Here is a 19728-nt window from a genome sequence, read left to right on the forward strand (position 1 = left end):
ATCCACTGATGATTTCTTCTGCACATGCCCAGGTTCCAAACTCACGTTTTTGCGTAACGTGTCAGCGCCCATCGGCGTCCGTTTTGGCTTCAGTTCAATACAATGGAAGGAAGCGGCGTCGCGGCGTCCATCTTTTTTTAGTCTATGGTTTGACCTCGTTGAGGTAAGAGCTCCGCGGGTTAAAGGTGATGGAGAGGATTTTTTCGTCGACTGAGAATCCAAAGACTTTGAAATCAGCGCATGCGTAAGAACAGCCCCCCTCCTTCACAGCTCATTTTAAAGGAACGCCTCCCAAAACTCGTGCAAGAGTATTTGAACATGAGTGTTTACCACCGGCATTCGCTGTGTCGTGTTTTTTGGATTCATTATGTCGGACTCACCGCAGGTAACTCATAATCTGCAGTTGTTACTCCTGTCTCCTGACAAAAACATTGCATGCGGCGCCTGTGGAGTGTGGAAAGTTACTGGAGCGTGCAGCCGCGCTCGTCTCTCACAAGGAACGTCACGGCAGTGATTGACAAGCCAGAGGGCCAAACGTTATTGGCTGATGGTTTTAAGGCCCTACCTCGTGCACAGATGATGTATATTAATATTATTCCTTTCAGTGCACCTAATAAATAGTCTTTTATCAGTTAGTAAAGACAGTTTGAAGTAATATTGCAAAAATGTATAAAACAAAACATCCTCTTTAGCACCTTTAAAACATGAACACACTGGATAGCCGCTTTATAGTAAAATGAAGCTGTGCTTGTTAAAACAATGCGGCACTAACACTGTTTTTCATGTTTGATACTGTAAAGCTGCTTGATTTTAAGAAATCTAATAAATAAAGTGCTATATGAAGACGTGGCGTGCTAACATACCCATGTTGTTAATCAGACGCTTTTCTGATGCTTTCTATAATGTGTGTTTATTTTGTTTATTATGTTTATATTGTTACTGAGAAGAAAGTGCACGGCACATATTTACATATTCATCTAAATGTCACTCTCTCAGCAGTGTGGGCGGTGTCAGATGTTCGATTACAGTATATCGCTGGTCACTCATTTCGAACTTCGTTTTACCCCTAAACGAAGAACGAAAAAGAACTTTGTTTAAAGTATACCGGTGCCTTCATGTCTGCGCATCTTTCAAAGTATACTTTGAATTTTGATTAGAGATATCTGAAATGTGAGATATCTGTAAATTTCATTCCGCCTATAGTCAAAAAGTAATTACAGATATCTTGAATTAGAGTTTTGACTAGGTGAAATGACGTTGCAGATATCTTTATGCAAATTAGGCACTTTTAGGCGGAAGCAGAGCGTGTTGTTGTTCTAATCATTCAAATCGCACCTGTTAACTCGTAATTAGCACTGATTAGCACCATGCCATCACTAGTCATAATGATGTTTGAGATATCTTTAACTTTCATTCTGCCTAGGCAAAACTGAATTACAGATATCTGCAATTGTCATTTAAAATGTGTGATGAGTTGAATGTCGTTTTCAATGACGTCATTGCAGAAATCTGTAATTCAGTTTTGCCTAGTCAAAACTGCATTACAGATATCTCTATCTGTCATTTCGACTAGTCACAATTATGTTATAGATATCTTGAATGACAATTCCAACTATCCGAAATGTAATTACGTTGGTGATATCTACAATGTTAATTCCGGATAGTCAAACTTAACTTTTAAATGTTAAAACGGCTTTCCATAGCAGTACACCTTTTTTCTATACTCTACCAGACATCGGAGGGTAGCACTGAGTCGTGTCATCAATGGGACATTCGCTGGGCATGATTTAAGAAGAAACATAGTGCATCCACCATTGCAACATAGTTTGGAAGTTACACTAAACAAGAATATAAAATGATGGAGAAGGATATGCTTCTAAGTCTACTCGTCTTGGAAGAAGTTTCTTTTTGTTTCAAGCGTGTTGTTTTTAAATCGCTCTTTGCACATTCTTCTTTGTCAGTACTGTGCGTATTGCCATGTAATGGACTTTTCTGTCCTGTTCGCTGGTGCACGAACACGGATGGCCGAAGTATACCCGGGGCTTTTTTTTTGTACCCTACAGGGTTTCCGCAGGTCTTAAAAAGTCTTAAAATTAGTTGTATCAAATGTAAGACCATAAAAAGTCTTAAATGGTACAATAAAGTCTTATTTATCATTTCTTAACGCCTTCAGACCTGAATTTTTCCACTGAGCAAAATGTTTTTATCTACTTGATATTTGCTCTTCTTCTGTCAGAATCAAACTTTGGGCTCAGATGACACTCAAAACCTGCAAAAACACATACTACATTCCTGCCCAGTGAACACTATCCTCTGCACCTTCAGCCAAGCGTCATTACAGTATACAGTATTATAACAGTTTCTTCTGACAAAATACTTTCTCTACCTTCCGCAGTCATCAGCAAAAATACAGCGCATGAAAAGAAAAAAAGAAAAAAAAAATGTCCTCACTTTGATAGCAAAACAAACCTGTGTGTGTGTGTGTGTGTGTGAGAAAGAGAGAGTTGCCGTGTAAGCAAGCACTAATCACTGTTTTCTGTTTTTCAGACGTAAATCAGACATAAATCAGATAAAACATATTAATAATTATTTTTTATTAAAAAAATACAGCTCTGAAAGATCTTCAAATTAACTTTGAATATTATCACTTGATACTATTACGTACGGTGGCCGAGAGAGCTCAACGCGCTGCAAATAAAGAAAACATCTTCATCAGTTTGACAACACACGCGCTGCAAACTCCACAACACTTACAAATAGTGAAACGCGCTGCAAATAAAGAAAACATCTTCATCAGTTTGACAACACATGCGCTGCAAACTCCACAACACTTACAAATAGTGAAACGCGCTGCAAATAAAGAAAACATCTTCATCAGTTTGACAACACATATGCGCTGCAAACTCCACAACACTTACAAATAGTGAAACGCGCTGCAAATAAAGAAAACATCTTCATCAGTTTGACAACACACGCGCTGCAAACTCCACATGTTTTCTTTATTTGCAGCGCGTTTCACTATTTGTAAGTGTTGTGGAGTTTGCAGCGCATGTGTTGTCAAACTGATGAAGATGTTTTCTTTATTTGCAGCGCGTTTTTCTTTTTGTAAGTGTTGTGGAGTTTGCAGCGCATGTGTTGTCAAACTGATGAAGATGTTTTCTTTATTTGCAGCGCGTTTCACTATTTGTAAGTGTTGTGGAGTTTGCAGCGCATATGTGTTGTCAAACTGATGAAGATGTTTTCTTTATTTGCAGCGCGTTTTTCTTTTTGTAAGTGTTGTGGAGTTTGCAGCGCATGTGTTGTCAAACTGATGAAGATGTTTTCTTTATTTGCAGCGCGTTTTTCTTTTTGTAAGTGTTGTGGAGTTTGCAGCGCGTGTGTTGTCAAACTGATGAAGATGTTTTCTTTATTTGCAGCGCGTTTCACTATTTGTAAGTGTTGTGGAGTTTGCAGCGCATATGTGTTGTCAAACTGATGAAGATGTTTTCTTTATTTGCAGCGCGTTTTTCTTTTTGTAAGTGTTGTGGAGTTTGCAGCGCATGTGTTGTCAAACTGATGAAGATGTTTTCTTTATTTGCAGCGCGTTTTTCTTTTTGTAAGTGTTGTGGAGTTTGCAGCGCATATGTGTTGTCAAACTGATGAAGATGTTTTCTTTATTTGCAGCGCGTTTTTCTTTTTGTAAGTGTTGTGGAGTTTGCAGCGCGTGTGTTGTCAAACTGATGAAGATGTTTTCTTTATTTGCAGCGCGTTTCACTATTTGTAAGTGTTGTGGAGTTTGCAGCGCATGTGTTGTCAAACTGATGAAGATGTTTTCTCATTTGCAGCGCGTTGAGCTCTCTCGGCCACCGTAATTACGATTATAATAGGTGCAAGTTGATGATGCTACCTGCATATAAAAGGTAAAAAAGGAGCGATTCGAAAGCATATATAGAGTCGTCTCTTCGAGTCTCTACGTCATATTAAAACTATTGAGAGCTGAAAGCTTTGACAACTAATGAGTAATATTGGTCTTATTACAAGATTTTGAGAATGTTATTTTTATTGTAAAATACATTATTTCATATTGCAGGTACTGCAAGCCTATTTGGTTGTACTTTTTTTTTTTTTTGAGGGGAATTAAAGTGAGAGCAATAAATTTAAAACAGGTTGTTCATTTATATAGGCATGTGACAAAAAAGGTTAGTAAAGAGCAGTATGAAACAAAACAGTTTGACTCATTCACCAAGTGTGATTGTAAAAGGATGTTCATTAATTCAAGGCAGTTTTGTTGAGGAAGAGCTAAAATATTGCCTTGCTTATTATTTATTTTGCTTTTTTAATAGTAATTAATTAACATGTTCTTGTTTGTTTGTTTGTTTATTTTTCTGGCTTGAGGGTAGAGGCGAGACCATTAGCTCCAAACAGTGTTATACATTTGATTTAGGATGCTACGTACAGGCGTAGCAGGAAACTAGCTAGTCTCATGACTGTTTTTGACCTGTAGTTCAACTACGCTGGTTAATGGCGTCACGCAGATGGTGGAGTAATAACGAGATTAGAACCCAAGAGGCGAAACTTTGATACTTTTGGGCAAAAGCCACTAGATGGCGCTCCGGTAGCGCGGCCGCCATTATGGGGTGAAAATACTAACTAGAATCCTTCACATCTTATACGCACCCAAAATCGGAGAATTTCACTGCCAAATCAGAAGCGCAATAGAAATGAAATAATCAGTAATTTTTTTGGCACCTACAGTAAATGTTGTATTTACTTTACCAGTAGTGGAATCAGGAGCGAAAGGGACGATTTTTTTTCAATCACATTCACCTACAGTTATGCTAGCTGTCACTGCTAAACTGTTTGTTCTGCCTCTGGATACAGCCTATGCTAGTCCAATCAGCGTTACGCAAGACGGTTACAATCTAATCAGCCTAAAAAATCTTAAGTATAAAACTTAAAACAACAAACAACTCTACTCACTCTACACGAAAATCATAAGATAGGACAAATAAAATAAGAAAATATGATTGATTTATTTTTAATATAGCTCAGACAAAATCACTGACTCTGGTCTACTTCGCCTGTCTGGCATAATTTTCAAAGAGGGTGAAGGTGAACAGGACAGCAAATTATTAAAAGTCAAAGGACTACTGGACTAAAGGAAATATATATAATTATATATATATATATATATATATATATATATATATATATATATATATATATATATATATATATATATATATACATACGTATTAACAGACAGAAAACTGTAAAAGTAAAACCACTAACAAAGAAGAAAAAAAAAAAAAAAAAAAAATCACAGAAACTACAGTCCCGGAACAGAAAGTGAAAGCGAAGAACATGATGACAGGGCTGAAAATCAGAACGAAACTGAAAGATTGTTGTGTTCGAACATAGAGAGGAGAGCTGTTCGGGTGAGTAGCAGCCTAAACCACACTTCTCATAAACCGTGCCGTATTAGACTTATTATTCGAACAAATTATAGGCTACATGCTTGATAAACCGTTGTGAGGGCAATTTATGCATGAATGTAGGCTATCTATAAATAGGCCTATATATGTCGACACATTTTAGTATTTCTGAAGGACTTATAGCTTAATACAAACGCAACCATGCATTTCTGCTCTATACACTTGTATTTTGTTTGCTTACTCTTAATAATTTGCTGATATTGGACTTTGTAAAAAGGCAAAATATTTCATTATAGTTTAGCGACATTTTCTTCACCAGACTCTTAGGCTGCGTTCCACTCCAGTTTTAGACACGCACTCGCAAACTTCCCTAAACACTCCTTGCTGCCATTTTGAACTGCGTTCCACTTTGCGAAGTGGACGAGGGAAGTTTATATGTACAGACCCTCGCTCCCTCGATTTTTACCGTCTACGACCCTGTCCCAAATGGCACACTCCAGACTTGTGGACTTCCTCAGACTCAGAGTCCACACTTTGGTGACGTCATGTAGTGCAGACCTATAGGGCCTTTGAGAGGTATTTTTGGGACAGACTCTATTGTCATGGCGGAAATAACGGTCTGGTTGTTTTTTGACAGGAGCTGCAGGTTCGGGGATAATATTTAGCATCAAGAACAGGAGAAAAACAAAAATGTATTCCTGTGATGCAGAGCTGAATTTTCAGCATCGTTACTCCAGTCTTCAGTGTCACACGATCCTTCAGAAATCATTCTAATATGCTGATCTGCTGCTCAAGAAACATTTAATGTGTACAATTGTACAAAATATTTGATGAATAGAAAGTTCAAAAGAACAGTGTTTATCTGAAATCTAATCTTTTGTAACATAAAAAATGTCTTTACTGCCACTTTTGATTGATTTAATGCATCCTTGCTGAATAAAAGTATTAATTTCTTTAATTTCTTTTCAAAAAAATAAAAATAAAAATTCTTACTGACCCCAAACTTTTGAACGGTAGTGTATAATGCTACAGAAGCTTTGTATTTCAGTTCTTTTGAACTTTCATCAAGGATTTCTGAAAAAAAAAAGTATAACAACTGTTTTCAACATTGAAAATAATATATATATATATATATATATATATATATATATATATATATATATATATATATATATATATATATATATTACACATAGAATGCTGTATTAAACAATTTTGTAAGGGGAAAAATAAATAATAAATCAGCTCCATTGCGGATTCCAAATGATCAAGGGCGTTCCAGTTCAGCCCATTGCAAAGGTTCCGCCAGTAGTGGGCACTCATGCAACGTAAGCAATGACGTACATCCAAGTCAAAGAGACTGAGGAAAGTTAGCGAGGGAAGGTCATAAAAAAACTAACTGGATTGCAGCATTAGTCATCTGCACTGACGTCACATGATTGAATACAGGAATGATTTTATATGTGTAGATTTTAATGTTTTAAACTTGTCCAAGACTGACTATGAAAATATAAAATATTTAAAAAAATATATTAAAAATATTAATTAGTTAAGAATAATGATATAAACAAAGACATAGGTTACACAATAAAAATGATGATAAGCATATTACTTTATATTCTCAATTTCAGAACTAAAGATGGAGCAGAACACTGATGCGAACATGACAGAAGAACATGGAGATGAACATCTTATGATTACTGGTAATAATATCTATAAAACTAATTTCTAATTAGATTGGGATAAAATAATAGATAAAAATGAATGACTTTTTGTTTGAGATGAGATGACTATGCCTTGTCTGAATTAATTTACATTAACCAAGAAGTTCTTCTGTTAGTTCGGTTGAATCAAAATGAAGCAATATCAGACTTCTACAAAACTAGGGGTATTTATTAAACAAAGGATCAGGGGGTATTCCACAAAGCAGGTTATGTGACATACCTGGGTATGTTTAAGAGTAAGTAAGCGGATAACCTCAACTTTCGGTTCCAAAACGGAGGTAACTTTTAAGGTATGTACACAGTAAAATCCACAGAGTTAAATCAACTCCGCTCAGATAACATTTGGTCCCTCTCTGAATAGTGTTAAAATAACACTGAAGAAGAGTTAAAGTTAATGAGATAATTAAGCTATTAATTCAGGAATTATTGAACATTAATGATGAACACCTGCTGTTAACAAGCAGAATAACTGTTCCTTTAGTCTTATGATTCGGCAATGCACAAGTGATTGCTGCGAAACATTATTGCAATTGCTCAAACACAAATTATTTTAAAAACATAAAAAGGTCAAGAGCCCAACTAAAACAAACCCTGACCACCACAATGGTGGCATAATTTATTGACCAATAAAACACCAACATTTAAACCTCTGTTAATTCTCAATAAGAAATTATTTAGACATGTGACAGAAATAAAGTCAATATGGTTAGTAATAAGTAAATCATATCTTGAGAGATTTAATGTCTTTTACTGTAACGAAGCGGAGGCGGAGATCCATTTGCAAGCTTTTATTCAATGTGAGCATAGTCGTACAGGCTGGGTCGATCAGGGGTAAACAGGAACAGCAAGGAACAGGCAGAGTCGTAATCAGAGTACAGGCAGTAGATCGTGGACAGGCGGATATCATTCACAGAACAGTCAGGACAGGCAGCAACGGGTCAAGAAACAGGAACAGGCAGTAACGGTAACAGACAGGCAGACAGGAATAATAATGCTCGGAAATGATACAGGAGTAATCAAGACTTCGCGATTGGATGGTGTGAGTGAGAGTCCTTTTATAGTCCAGGTAACAAGCTGCAGCTGGGTGTAGTGATTAGTGAGGAGTGTGTGCATGGCTGTATGTGGCGACAGGTGATTGGTGTAGAGTGAACATGTGACTGGCAGGGAGGATTGTGGGAAGTGTAGTCCAGGAACTGACAGGAACAGACGGTGATCGTGACATAATGTCCCCCTCCCGGAAGGCGCGTCCTCGCGCCGTAGATGGCACAACTGGGGAGGGGGAGTGGTTGCCCTGGAGACCTACAGGCAGGAGATACTGGATGTGCAGGCGGGTATGGAGGTCTCCAGGGCAGGTCCAGGAACTCAAGCAGCCACGGCGGGTCAGGTGGCTCGGGCGGCCACGGTAGATCAGGTGGCTCGGGCGGCCACGGCAGGTCAGGTGGCCTGGGTAACCACGGCAGGTCAGGTGGCTTGGGCAGCCGCGGCAATGAGTCCATAAATGGCCCTAGTGGGCTACAGTCTATTGTCTATAATATATATTGTCTTTTGCTTTTTTTTTGCACTTTGTCTATCTTGTAAATTTGTATATTATTATTTTATTCTTTTTATTATGTGTCTTGTCTTGTCGCTGTCACTCTGTTGCACTGTGGAGCTTCTGTCACTAAAACAAATTCCTAGTATGTGTAAACAACATACCTGGCAATAAAGCTCTTTCTGATTCTGATTCTTATTCTGATTCTACAGTCCATAAATGGCCCTGACAGCAGTGGCTTGGCAGGGTCCCCACCCACCAGCTCCCCACCCCTAGGTATACTGCCCCCCCCCAAAAAGTTCTTGGGGATTTCAGCGGGGCCCGTCGCAGGTTCGTGGGCAAGGAGTTTGGGTGGGTGAAGCCGGCAGCGCAAGGAGTTTGAGCGGCAGGGCTGGAAGCTCGGGTGGCGCTGGCAGGGCGGGGAGCTCGGGTGGCGCCGGCAGGGCGGGGAGCTCGGGTGGCGCCGGCAGGGCGGGGAGCTCGGGTGGCGCCGGCAGAGCGAGGAGCTCAGTAGGCGCCGGCAGGGCAAGACGCTTAGGCGGTGCTGGTAGAGCATGATGCTTGGGCGGAGCAGGAGAGACCTCTGGAGTGGTCTCCAGGCCCACAGCGGCCTCTTGAACGGCGTCTGCGTCTTGAGGAGAGGAGGACGCCTTCTTCCTCCTCCTCCTCTTCCTCCGGGAGTGAGGCGATGGTTCACCGACTGGAGCGGTCTCTGGAGCAAACTCACTGGCTGAAGCAGGTTCTGGAGCGGACTCAATGGCTGGAACGCCCCCTACCTCCGTGAGCACAGAAGGGGCGGCCATCTTGCCCGTAGGCACTGGCAAAGCAGCCATCTTGTCCATCGCGTCCAGGGCGCTTGAGAGCGTTGCAACAGGCGAGCTTGAGAGCGTTGCACCAGGCGAGCTTGAGAGCGTTGCGTCCGGCAGGCTTGAGAGCGTTGCGTCCGGCAGGCTTGAGAGCGAAGCGTCCGGCAGGCTTGAGAGCGAAGCAGCCGTGGGTTTCGGAATGGCAGCTGCTCGTGCTGTAGTCAGTGGAGGATCATTCATGCTGGAACGCAATCCTCTCCACTCTCGGACAGGACCAGCGACGTGACGTGACTCTGGGCGATCAGCGGAGACGTGACGTGACTCTGGGCGATCAGCGGAGACGTGACGTGACTCTGGACGATCAGCGGAGACGTGACGTGACTCTGGACGATCAGCGGAGACGTGACGTGACTCTGGGCGATCAGCGGAGACGTGACGTGACTCTGGGCGTTCAGCGGAGACATGACGTGACTCTGGGCGTTCAGCGGAGACGTGACGTGACTCTGGGCGTTCAGCGGAGACGTGACGTGACTCTGGGCGATCAGCAGAGACGTGACGTGACTCTGGGCGATCAGCAGAGACGTGACGTGACTCTGGGCGATCAGCGGAGACGTGACGTGACTCTGGGCGATCAGCGGAGATGTGACGTGACTCTGGGCGATCAGCAGAGACGTGACGTGACTCTGGGCGATCAGCGGAGACGTGACGTGACTCTGGGCGATCAGCGGAGACGTGACGTGACTCTTGGCGATCAGCGGAGACGTGACGTGACTCTGGGCGATTTCAATTAAATGGTTTTGGCTGAAATCACTTGTAGTTCTTGTGTTTCTCTTTTCTTCTGCTTGTTAACAGCATGTGTTCATCATTAATGTTCAATCATCCCTTAATTAATAGCTTAATTATCTCATTAACTTTAACTCTTGGTCGGCGTTCGTACGGCTGGGTGCGCGAGGCGGTGAATACAAACAAACAAACTAAAGTAGCATATTTGGAGTTCTTTAAAATTGGAAATAACGGATAAAGACATTCATCTGAAGCTGAAGGCGGTTGAGCACGACTGCTCCGCGAATGGATCAGAAATAGGTAGGTGGGAAAGTATGGATTATAATGAAGGGCTAGATGAAGTATGGGGGGATAAGAGGAGTCGGATGAGTGATAAAAAAGATAAAGGGAATAAAAGAGTCAGAAATGAGAATGAGGAAGATACAGGAAGTGAAGAGGAACAAGAGATACCCCAAAAAGAAAGAAATGAGAATTATGTAGTAATAATAAAATTTAACGAGAAGAATCAGGAAAGCATGAAGAAAGTTAACCCTTTTATGTTAACAACAACTTTGGCAAAAAAGATAGGGGAAATAGAATATGCAAAGATACTTAATGATGGCAACCTAATGGTGAGGTGTGCAGATGCAATGCAAATGGAGAAAGCACTAAAAGTGAAAGAGATAGGAAAATGTAAAGTGGAAAATACAGGAAGGGTGGGAGCTCGGAGAGAAGATGGATGCATAGGAGTGATTACGGGGGTGCCAATGAATGTGAGCATGGAGGAATTGAAAAAGAATATAAAAGGAGGAAAAGTACTGAATGTTCAAAGATTGAAAACAACAAAAGAAGGAGTAATGAGGGAAAGTGAAACAGTGTCAATAGAATTTGAAGGAGAGAATATTCCAAAGAAGGTGTTCTTAGGATTCATGAGCTATCCAGTGAGGATGTACATACCAAAGCCAATGAGGTGCTTTAAGTGTCAGAGGTTTGGGCACACTGCAAAAAATTGCAATAGACAGAGAAGATGTGCTAGATGCGGAGGGGACCATGAATATGGGAAATGTGGAATAGGGAATCCACCCAAGTGTTGCAGCTGTGGAGGAGCACATAATGTGGCATATGGTGGATGTGAAATAATGAGAAGGGAGACCAAAAAAAGATAAGAGTGGAAAGAAGGATAACTTATGCAGATGCTGTTAAAGTGGTAAGAGAGAGGGAAAATAATATAAATGAGATAGAAGATATGGGAGTGCCAGAGCAACAACAAGGAACAGAAGAAAGAGTGTATGTGAGTAAAAGAGATCTGGTAACGTTCATAGCAGGAGTGATTAATAGTACTGCAGAAGTTAAATCTAAAAATGACAAAATACAGCTGGTGGTAAAAGCTGCAATAAATCATCTAGGATTAGTAGGACTGACATGGGAGGAAGTGAGGGAGAACCTTGCTAATCAGTCAAGCCAAGAAACGTCATGGGTTGGTTAATACTAATGGTAATCCTTTTACAATGGAATGCTAGAAGTTTAATAGCTAATGGTCAGGAATTTAAGCATTTCATAAATGAATTAGAAGAAAAGCCAGATGTAATGTGTATACAGGAAACTTGGTTGAAACCACATCTAGAGTTTGTTATACATGGATACATTACAGTAAGGAATGATAGGACTACGGGAGGGGGAGGAGGATGTGCCACCTTCATCAAGCATGGAATACCATATAAATTACTGGAAGAGGGAGAAGATCAGGAATACATAGTGGTGGAGGTGTGTGAAAGAGGGGGAGGGATAGGAATAATCAATTATTATAACCCATGTAGAAGGCTAGTATTAGATAATTTACTAAGAATAAAGGGACAAGACAGACAAAGAGTAATTTGGTGTGCAGATTTTAATGCTCATAGCTCAATGTGGGGAGGTGTACAAACAGATGAAAATGGTAAGATAATTGAGCATCTGATGGATGAAAAGGAATTGGTATGTTTAAATGATGGTAGAGTCAGAACTAGGATAAACTTACGGACGGGAACTGAATCAACTTTAGATTTAACTTTAGTGTCTAATACAATAGCTGGAGGTAGTAAATGGGAAGTTTGGACAGCAACAACAGTGGGGAGTGATCATTACCCAGTTTTATGCACAGTGGGTGGGAGAACGGAAGTAAGGAAAGAGGGAAGGATTCCAAAGTGGATCTCTGAAAAAGCAGACTGGGTTAAATTCCAGAAACGGAGTGAAGAAACAGTGACTAGGATCGATATGTTTGGAAGTATAGAAGATGCAAATAGGCAGGTCACTTCAGCAATTATTATGGCAGCGGAGGAAGCTATTCCAAAGGGGAAAAACAAAGGAAACCGAAAATTGGTGCCTTGGTGGAATGAGGAGTGCCATCAGGCAGTAAGGACAAGAAATAAAGCATTCAGAATAGTTAAAAGAACCCACAATCTACAGAATCTAATCCAATATAAGAAAGCTCAAGCAGTGGTAAGAAGAACGATAAGACAAGCAAAAAGGTCAAGTTGCAGAATTTTTTGTAATGAGATAGGAAGAACAACACCTGTGGGGGAAGTATGGGGAATGATAAAGAGGATGGGTGGAGACAGGAGGCAATGGGAATATCCAGTGTTAACATTTGAGGAGGAAATAGCGGTATCTGATAAGGAAAAGGTAGAGGTTATGGTAAAATCATTTACAAAGGTTCACAGTTCAGAAAATCTGTTAGAGGAAGAGAGAAGAAGAAGGGCAACAACTTTGAGACAGTATTTACAGGTGTTAGATAGAAAGGAAGAGTCAGGAGAAGCAATAGATGAGCCATTCACTCTGGCAAAGATGGTGAGAGCAATTAAGAGTGCAAAAAATACATCTCCAGGGAAGGATCGGGTATGTTATGTGATGTTAAAACATCTAGGGAAAAGATCACTCTTAAAGCTGCTTGAGTTATATAATAAAGTTTGGATAGAGGGAAAATTACCAAGTGAATGGAAAGAAGCAGTAGTGATTCCAATCAGGAAACTAGGCAAGGATCCAACTAATTCCACGAGTTATAGGCCAATAGCGCTTACGTCTAACTTGTGGAAGACAATGGAAAAGATGATAACAGATAGATTGTCATATGAACTTGAAAAAAGAGGCTTACTGACACGCTGTCAGAGTGGTTTTAGAAAGGGAAGGAATACAATGGATTCGGTTTTAAGATTAGAGAATGAAATAAGAAAAGCACAAGCAAATAAAGAGAGTGTAGTTGCAGTATTTTTTGATATAGAAAAGGCCTACGATATGATGTGGAAGGAGGGATTATTAATTAAGCTGAGTAAGATGGAGGTAGGTGGGAGGGTGTTTAATTGGATAAAAGACTTTCTGTTTGGAAGGAAAATTCAAGTGAGGATTGGGGCAGATATGTCAAATCTATATATGGTTGAAAACGGCACACCTCAAGGTAGTGTGATAAGCCCGTTGCTGTTTATCATTATGATTAATGATGTATTTGTACAGGGTCCAGAAGATATAGGAAGGTATTTGTTTGCAGATGATGGGGCGGTGTGGAAAAGAGGAAGGAATGTGGAATATGTTATTAGGAAGGTACAGGAGGAAATTGATAAGGTGGTAGATTGGGGATATGAATGGGGATTTAGGTTTTCCGTAGAAAAGACAAAGTCTGTCTTTTTTAGCAGGAAAAGAATACGTGACGACAAGAGGTTAAGGATGTATGGGAAAGAGCTGGAGAGGGTAGGTACATTCAAATTTTTGGGAGTGACATTTGATGCTAGGTTGACATTTGCAGAGCATATTAAGAAAGTGGAGGGAAAGTGTAAGAAGGTAATAAATGTGATGAGATGTTTAGCAGGCAGAGATTGGGGAGCTAGTCGTGCATCACTTAAAAGTATATATGTAGCATTAATAAGATCGGTGCTGGATTATGGCAGTATAGTGGTTGGGTCAGCAGCCAAATCTCTGATAAAGAGACTAGAGGTGATCCAGATACAAGCACTATGAGTGTGTTGCGGAGCTTTTAAAACATTATCAGTTCCAGCTATACAAGTGGAAATGGCAGAAATGCCGTTGGAATTAAGAAGGATCCAATTGATGGCAAACTACTGGGTTAGTTTGAAGGGGCATAAAGACTCCCATCCCACAAAAGCAGTATTGCAGGTGTGTTGGGAGAATGGACGAAATTTAAGGGAAAACTTTGGGCGGCTTGGAAATAAAATAGCTGAAGACTTAGAAGTGTTTAATCTGAGGATAAGTCCTACGGTAGTTTTTCCAGTGACAGCTCCGTGGAAGATGATGTGGCCTGAGGTAGACTGGTTTGTTCTAGAGGAAAAAAGGAAGGCAAAGGAGGAAATTAACTTAATAAGAATTTTCAATAATCGTCTAGGAGAAGTATATAATGAATTTACACAGATTTATACAGACGGTGCAAAACATCCAGAGATAGAGGCAACAGGATTTGGTGTGGCAATACCAGGAAAAGGAATTGGGATAAATAGAAGAACATCAGATAAATTAGGGGTATATACTGTAGAGATGTTGGCAATATTAACTGCATTACGGTGGGTGGAAAAGACGGGACAAAATAAAGCTCTGATATGCTCTGACTCTTCTTCAGCTTTAACTAGTTTAAGGTCATTTATTTCAAAAAGCCGACAAGATATCCTTTATGAAGTACTTCAGGTAAGCACGAGGATAGTAAACAAAGGTAGTCAGGTCAAATTTATGTGGGTACCAGTGCATGTAGGGATCAGGGGAAATGAGATGGCAGATAAGTTAGCAAAAAGGGCATTATTGAAAGATAGTATAGAAATGCAAGTAAGTTTTAGCAAAGCAGAGGTTAAAAGTATAATATGGGAGAAAATAAATCAAATTTGGCAAGAAAGGTGGGATAGAGGGGATAAAGGGAGATGGTTATATCAAATTCAAAGAAATGTTAAAGGAGATAGGGTAGGATGCAGGTATCGGAGAGAAGAAATAGTGGTGACTAGGTTAAGGTTGGGACATTGTACACTAAATAAAACTCTTAAGATGATAGGGAAACACCAGACAGGATTGTGTGAAGGATGTCAAGAAGAGGAAACAGTAGAGCATATAATCATGACTTGTAGGAGATATGAAGTTCATAGAGAGTTGATGAGGAATAAATTGAGGGAATTAGGGGAACAGGAGTTCACAGTAAAAAGGTTACTGGGCACGAAAGATAGGGAACAGATTAGAGTACTGATGACTTTTTTAAGAGAATCAGGGGTATTTAATAGAATTTGAAGTTAAATTAGTAGAATGTGAGGGAGGAATTACAAAAGGATATTAGTAGGGTATAGAAAACAGAACCAGTTATTTTGGATAATTTAAGTAAAAGATTATTTTGGAGAATGATTTGTGTGTGTGTGTGTGTGTGGGGGGGGGGGGGGGGATAAGATTGTAATAAGATTGTAAACCTATTATCTGGTCCACACTCCGGAGCAGAAGGGGGCGGTAATGCACCAATAAGCTGGATGCCAACCGCCGTAAAACCAGAAAGAAGAAGAACTTTAACTCTTCTTCAGTGTTATTTTAACACTATTCAGAGAGGGACCAAATGTTATCTGAGCAGAGTTGATTTAACTCTGTGGATTTTACTGTGTAAGTAACCATAGCAACTTGCTCTCTGAACATAATGTTAAAGCAGGGATTATGTTAAAGGGGTTATGTTAAAGGGTTAGTTTAAGAGGAATTCAGATGCATGTTATATTATCAATATGGTTATATTAATGTATCTAAATGTGTTATATAGTTACAGTTATATACACAATGTTATATTATACAATATATAACTGCTTATTCAATTCTAATATATGAATGTATTTTATTGTCATCTTACACATGGATCTGCTTTTTATCCTTTATAACAGGACATTTTCTATGCTATAATTTCTATAATAAAATACATCTTATTTAATAATTAGCATCAAACAATAAAGAATTAAAAATGATTGCATAACCACCCAATAGGTGGTGATGTGCACCGAGTAGGTTATGTAAATCGCCATTAAACAAAAGAAGAAGAATGAAGTAGAATGGCACGCTTTTTCTTAGCGTCTGTTTCCATGGTGAATCATCAATTCGTCGCTCTGTTGAGAATGTCTTGTGTGTTAACCGGGAACATACTCTGGGTTGGCTGAACTTACTCCTGTACGCATTTTTGGAACCAACATACCTCGAGTAAGCAAGGTTTGGGTTAATCAACCGAGAGTTCAGGGTATATGTGACAGTATAAGTTAACCCTGCTTTCTGGAATACACCCCTGAACACCAACCAAAGCAAACAATAGAACAGACAATGGAGTGCAGGGAAGTGAGTCCATGTAAAGGGTGTGCAGATGATCAGGAGCAGGTGCAGGTAATCCGTGATGATGGGAGGTTGATTAGGAAGTGAGTGCAGGTGTGGAACAGGGAGGATAATGGGAGATGGAGTCCAGGGGAGACGTGAACCGTAACAATTACTTTATACTGTCAATTTCAGAACAAAAGATGAAGCAGAAAACTGATAGGCACAACGCAGATGACCTGCAGTACACTGATATGAACATTACAAAAGAAGAACACCAAGATAAACATCCTATGATTACTGGTAATAATAACTAGAACTAATTTCTAATTAGATTGGGAAAAATAATAGATAAAACTGAATGATTTTTTGTTTGAGATGAGATGACTTTGCCTTGTCTGAATTAATTTACATTAACCAATACTTTAATTCCTCTGGAAGGAAAAAAATATTTCATCCTTTTACCTGGGAAGACATCCAAACCTCAAGAGGACATCATAAGAAATGTTCTTCAACAAACACCAGATCTAGAGGAGGTGTTCACTGAAGAGGAGTGTGATTTCATTCTGGCTTTCTGCATTATTGTTTCAAAGGCAGGAACTGACATTGATGCTGCAGTGAATGAACTTAATGCCGTCTCAGGTGATGTACTCTTAATGTAATGTGCATGATGTGTTTTGTAATTGTTTCTTATTCGAACTCATTTTAATAATGAATACATAACAACTATATTGACCACTCCAACAGAGACTAAACCAGCTGTCTTCATGGTGCTTCATCACACATTTGACAAAGAGAAGATGGTACCAGACAGCAGCAGTCATGTGACCAGGATGAAGACACTCGCAGTGGACTGTCTGTTCTACGAGGATAAATTCCTGGACTGTGTTAGGAATCGTGAAGCTCTGGAAAGAATTAAACAATGTTTTCCACCACAGGTATCCAGTTCTTCAGGATAAATGATACATATTAAACAATATATAAGATCTGAAATATGTTTTTTAAATGTACAGTTTAGGGTAAATAGAATATATAAAAATGTCATATTATTTAGAGAGAGCCTAGTGTGGCTTAAACACATAATTAAATGTAATAAATAATAATCCAGTTATACTTTCTGATCTCAACCCAGTCACTTTTGCCAATTGAAGATGAATCTGCTTTAGCGGTTTGTAACCTCTCAAGACAACAGTAGCTTGTGTGGCATGAATCGATATTTGACTTTCTGGGGTTTACAATAACTTAACATATGGCAAAACAGATAAAAGAACCTTTAAATACAAATGTGTTTCTTAAAGTGATTATTAAACAGGTGCAAAATGCTGTATAAAAACAAAGCATAGTAAACTGATTTATGTTGTTTTTTTATTATTTAAAAACTATTCATTAAAATTAATTTACAAAATCTGTGTTGTTGATCAGCTGTTTAACTTTAATAACTGATCCAGCAGTCATGTTCTGTTAACAAATATCTTTTCTGATACAACAGGATACACGAACAGAGAAAGGAAAAACTAAAGAATCTCCCGGTGAGTATGATTTTTTTTAAATGTACAATCAAACCAAAAATTATTCAGACACTATATATATATAATTTTTTTATTTTTTTATTTTTTTTACTAGTGGGTGCAGGACACTATTTAATTTATGTAAGTGAGGATAGCAAAATAAAGTAAACTGTGACACACACCAAAAATTCTTTATACTGACTACCAGTAAAATTTATAAAAATTTGGGACCAAAAATTATTCTGACATTTTGACCTGACCATGTTTTGCTTAAGTGTTAACTAACATTATCAAGATCATTTTGTTCTGGCAGTTTACGCTGAATTCTTGTCATATTTTTAAACTATAGCGAATATACTGTGATAATGTGTGAAATATTGAAGGTGTCTGAATAAATTTTGGTTTGACTATATATAAGACATCTTATACTATGCAGATTTTTGTAATATGGTAATTTAGCTTTATACAGCATCATTGATTTTAAGAAGATTTTTTTTTTTAAGATCAGCCTGACTGGTGAACATTATGAAATCGCTCTGTACTCTAAACCATTAGTCGTATGTACAAAATATTTGATGAATAGAAAGTTCAAAAGAACAGTGTTTATCTGAAATCTAATCTTTTGTAACATTATAAATGTCTTTACTGCCACTTTTGATTGATTTAATGCATCCTTGCTGAATAAAAGTATTAATTTCTTTAATTTCTTTTCAAAAAAATAAAAATTCTTACTGACCCCAAACTTTTGAACGGTATTGTATAATGCTACAGAAGCTTTGTATTTCAGATAAATGCTGTTCTTTTCAACTTTCTATTCATCAAGGAATCCTGAAAAAAAAAAGTACACAACTGTTTTCAACATTGAAAATAATCATATATATATATATATATATATATATATATATATATACACACACATATATATATATATGCACACACACACATAGAATGCTGTATTAAACAATTTTGTAAGGGGAAAAATAAATAATAAATCGGCTCCATTGCGGATTCCAAATGATCAAGGGCGTTCCAGTTCAGCCCATTGCAAAGGTTCCGCCAGTAGTGGGCACTCATGCAACGTAAGCAATGACGTACATCCAAGTCAACGAGACTGAGGAAAGTTAGCGAGGGAAGGTCATAAAAAAACTAACTGGATTGCAGCATTAGTCATCTGCACTGACGTCACATGATTGAATACAGGAATGATTTTATATGTGTAGATTTTAATGTTTTAAACTTGTCCAAGACTGACTATGAAAGTATAAAATATTAAAAAAATATATAAAAAATAGTAATTAGTTTAGAATAATGATATAAACAAAGACATAGGTTACACAATAAAAATGATGATAAGCATATTACTTTATACTCTCAATTTCAGAACTAAAGATGGAGCAGAACACTGATGCGAACATGACAGAAGAACATGGAGATGAACATCTTATGATTACTGGTAATAATATCTATAGAGCTAATTTCTAATTAGATTGGGATAAAATAATAGATGAAACTGAATGACTTTTTGTTTGAGATGAGATGAGTATGCCTTGTCTGAATTAATTTACATTAACCAAGAAGTTCTTCTGTTAGTTCGGTTGAATCAAAATGAAGCAATATCAGACTTCTACAAAACTAGGGGTATTTATTAAACAAAGGATCGGGGGGTATTCCAGAAAGCAGGTTATGTGACAT

The 19728-nt window shown here is 38.6% G+C and overlaps 1 protein-coding gene across 9 annotated transcripts in view; it reads left to right on the plus strand.

Moving 5' to 3' along the window:
* The first annotated feature begins 5350 nt into the window (after positions 1-5350).
* LOC137034295 (uncharacterized) overlaps positions 5351-19728 on the plus strand; it is a 60642-nt gene continuing 46264 nt past the window's right edge. For 6 of the 9 annotated variants that reach the window (XM_067407081.1, XM_067407086.1, XM_067407079.1 and 3 more), the window contains exons 1-7: positions 5351-5417; positions 7046-7117; positions 16724-16831; positions 16970-17170; positions 17276-17466; positions 18018-18057; positions 19418-19489. In XM_067407081.1, coding sequence (XP_067263182.1) covers positions 7054-7117; positions 16724-16831; positions 16970-17170; positions 17276-17466; positions 18018-18057; positions 19418-19489 — 676 coding nt within the window. In that variant the 5' untranslated portion in view covers positions 5351-5417; positions 7046-7053. Of the gene's footprint in view, positions 5418-7045; positions 7118-16723; positions 16832-16969; positions 17171-17275; positions 17467-18017; positions 18058-19417; positions 19490-19728 lie in introns of those variants that run through there. The other 3 variants (XM_067407082.1, XM_067407084.1, XM_067407087.1) reach the window with 3 other exon arrangements.

This window comes from Chanodichthys erythropterus, chromosome 13, assembly GCF_024489055.1.
Source record: "Chanodichthys erythropterus isolate Z2021 chromosome 13, ASM2448905v1, whole genome shotgun sequence".
Lineage (NCBI taxonomy): Eukaryota > Metazoa > Chordata > Actinopteri > Cypriniformes > Xenocyprididae > Chanodichthys > Chanodichthys erythropterus.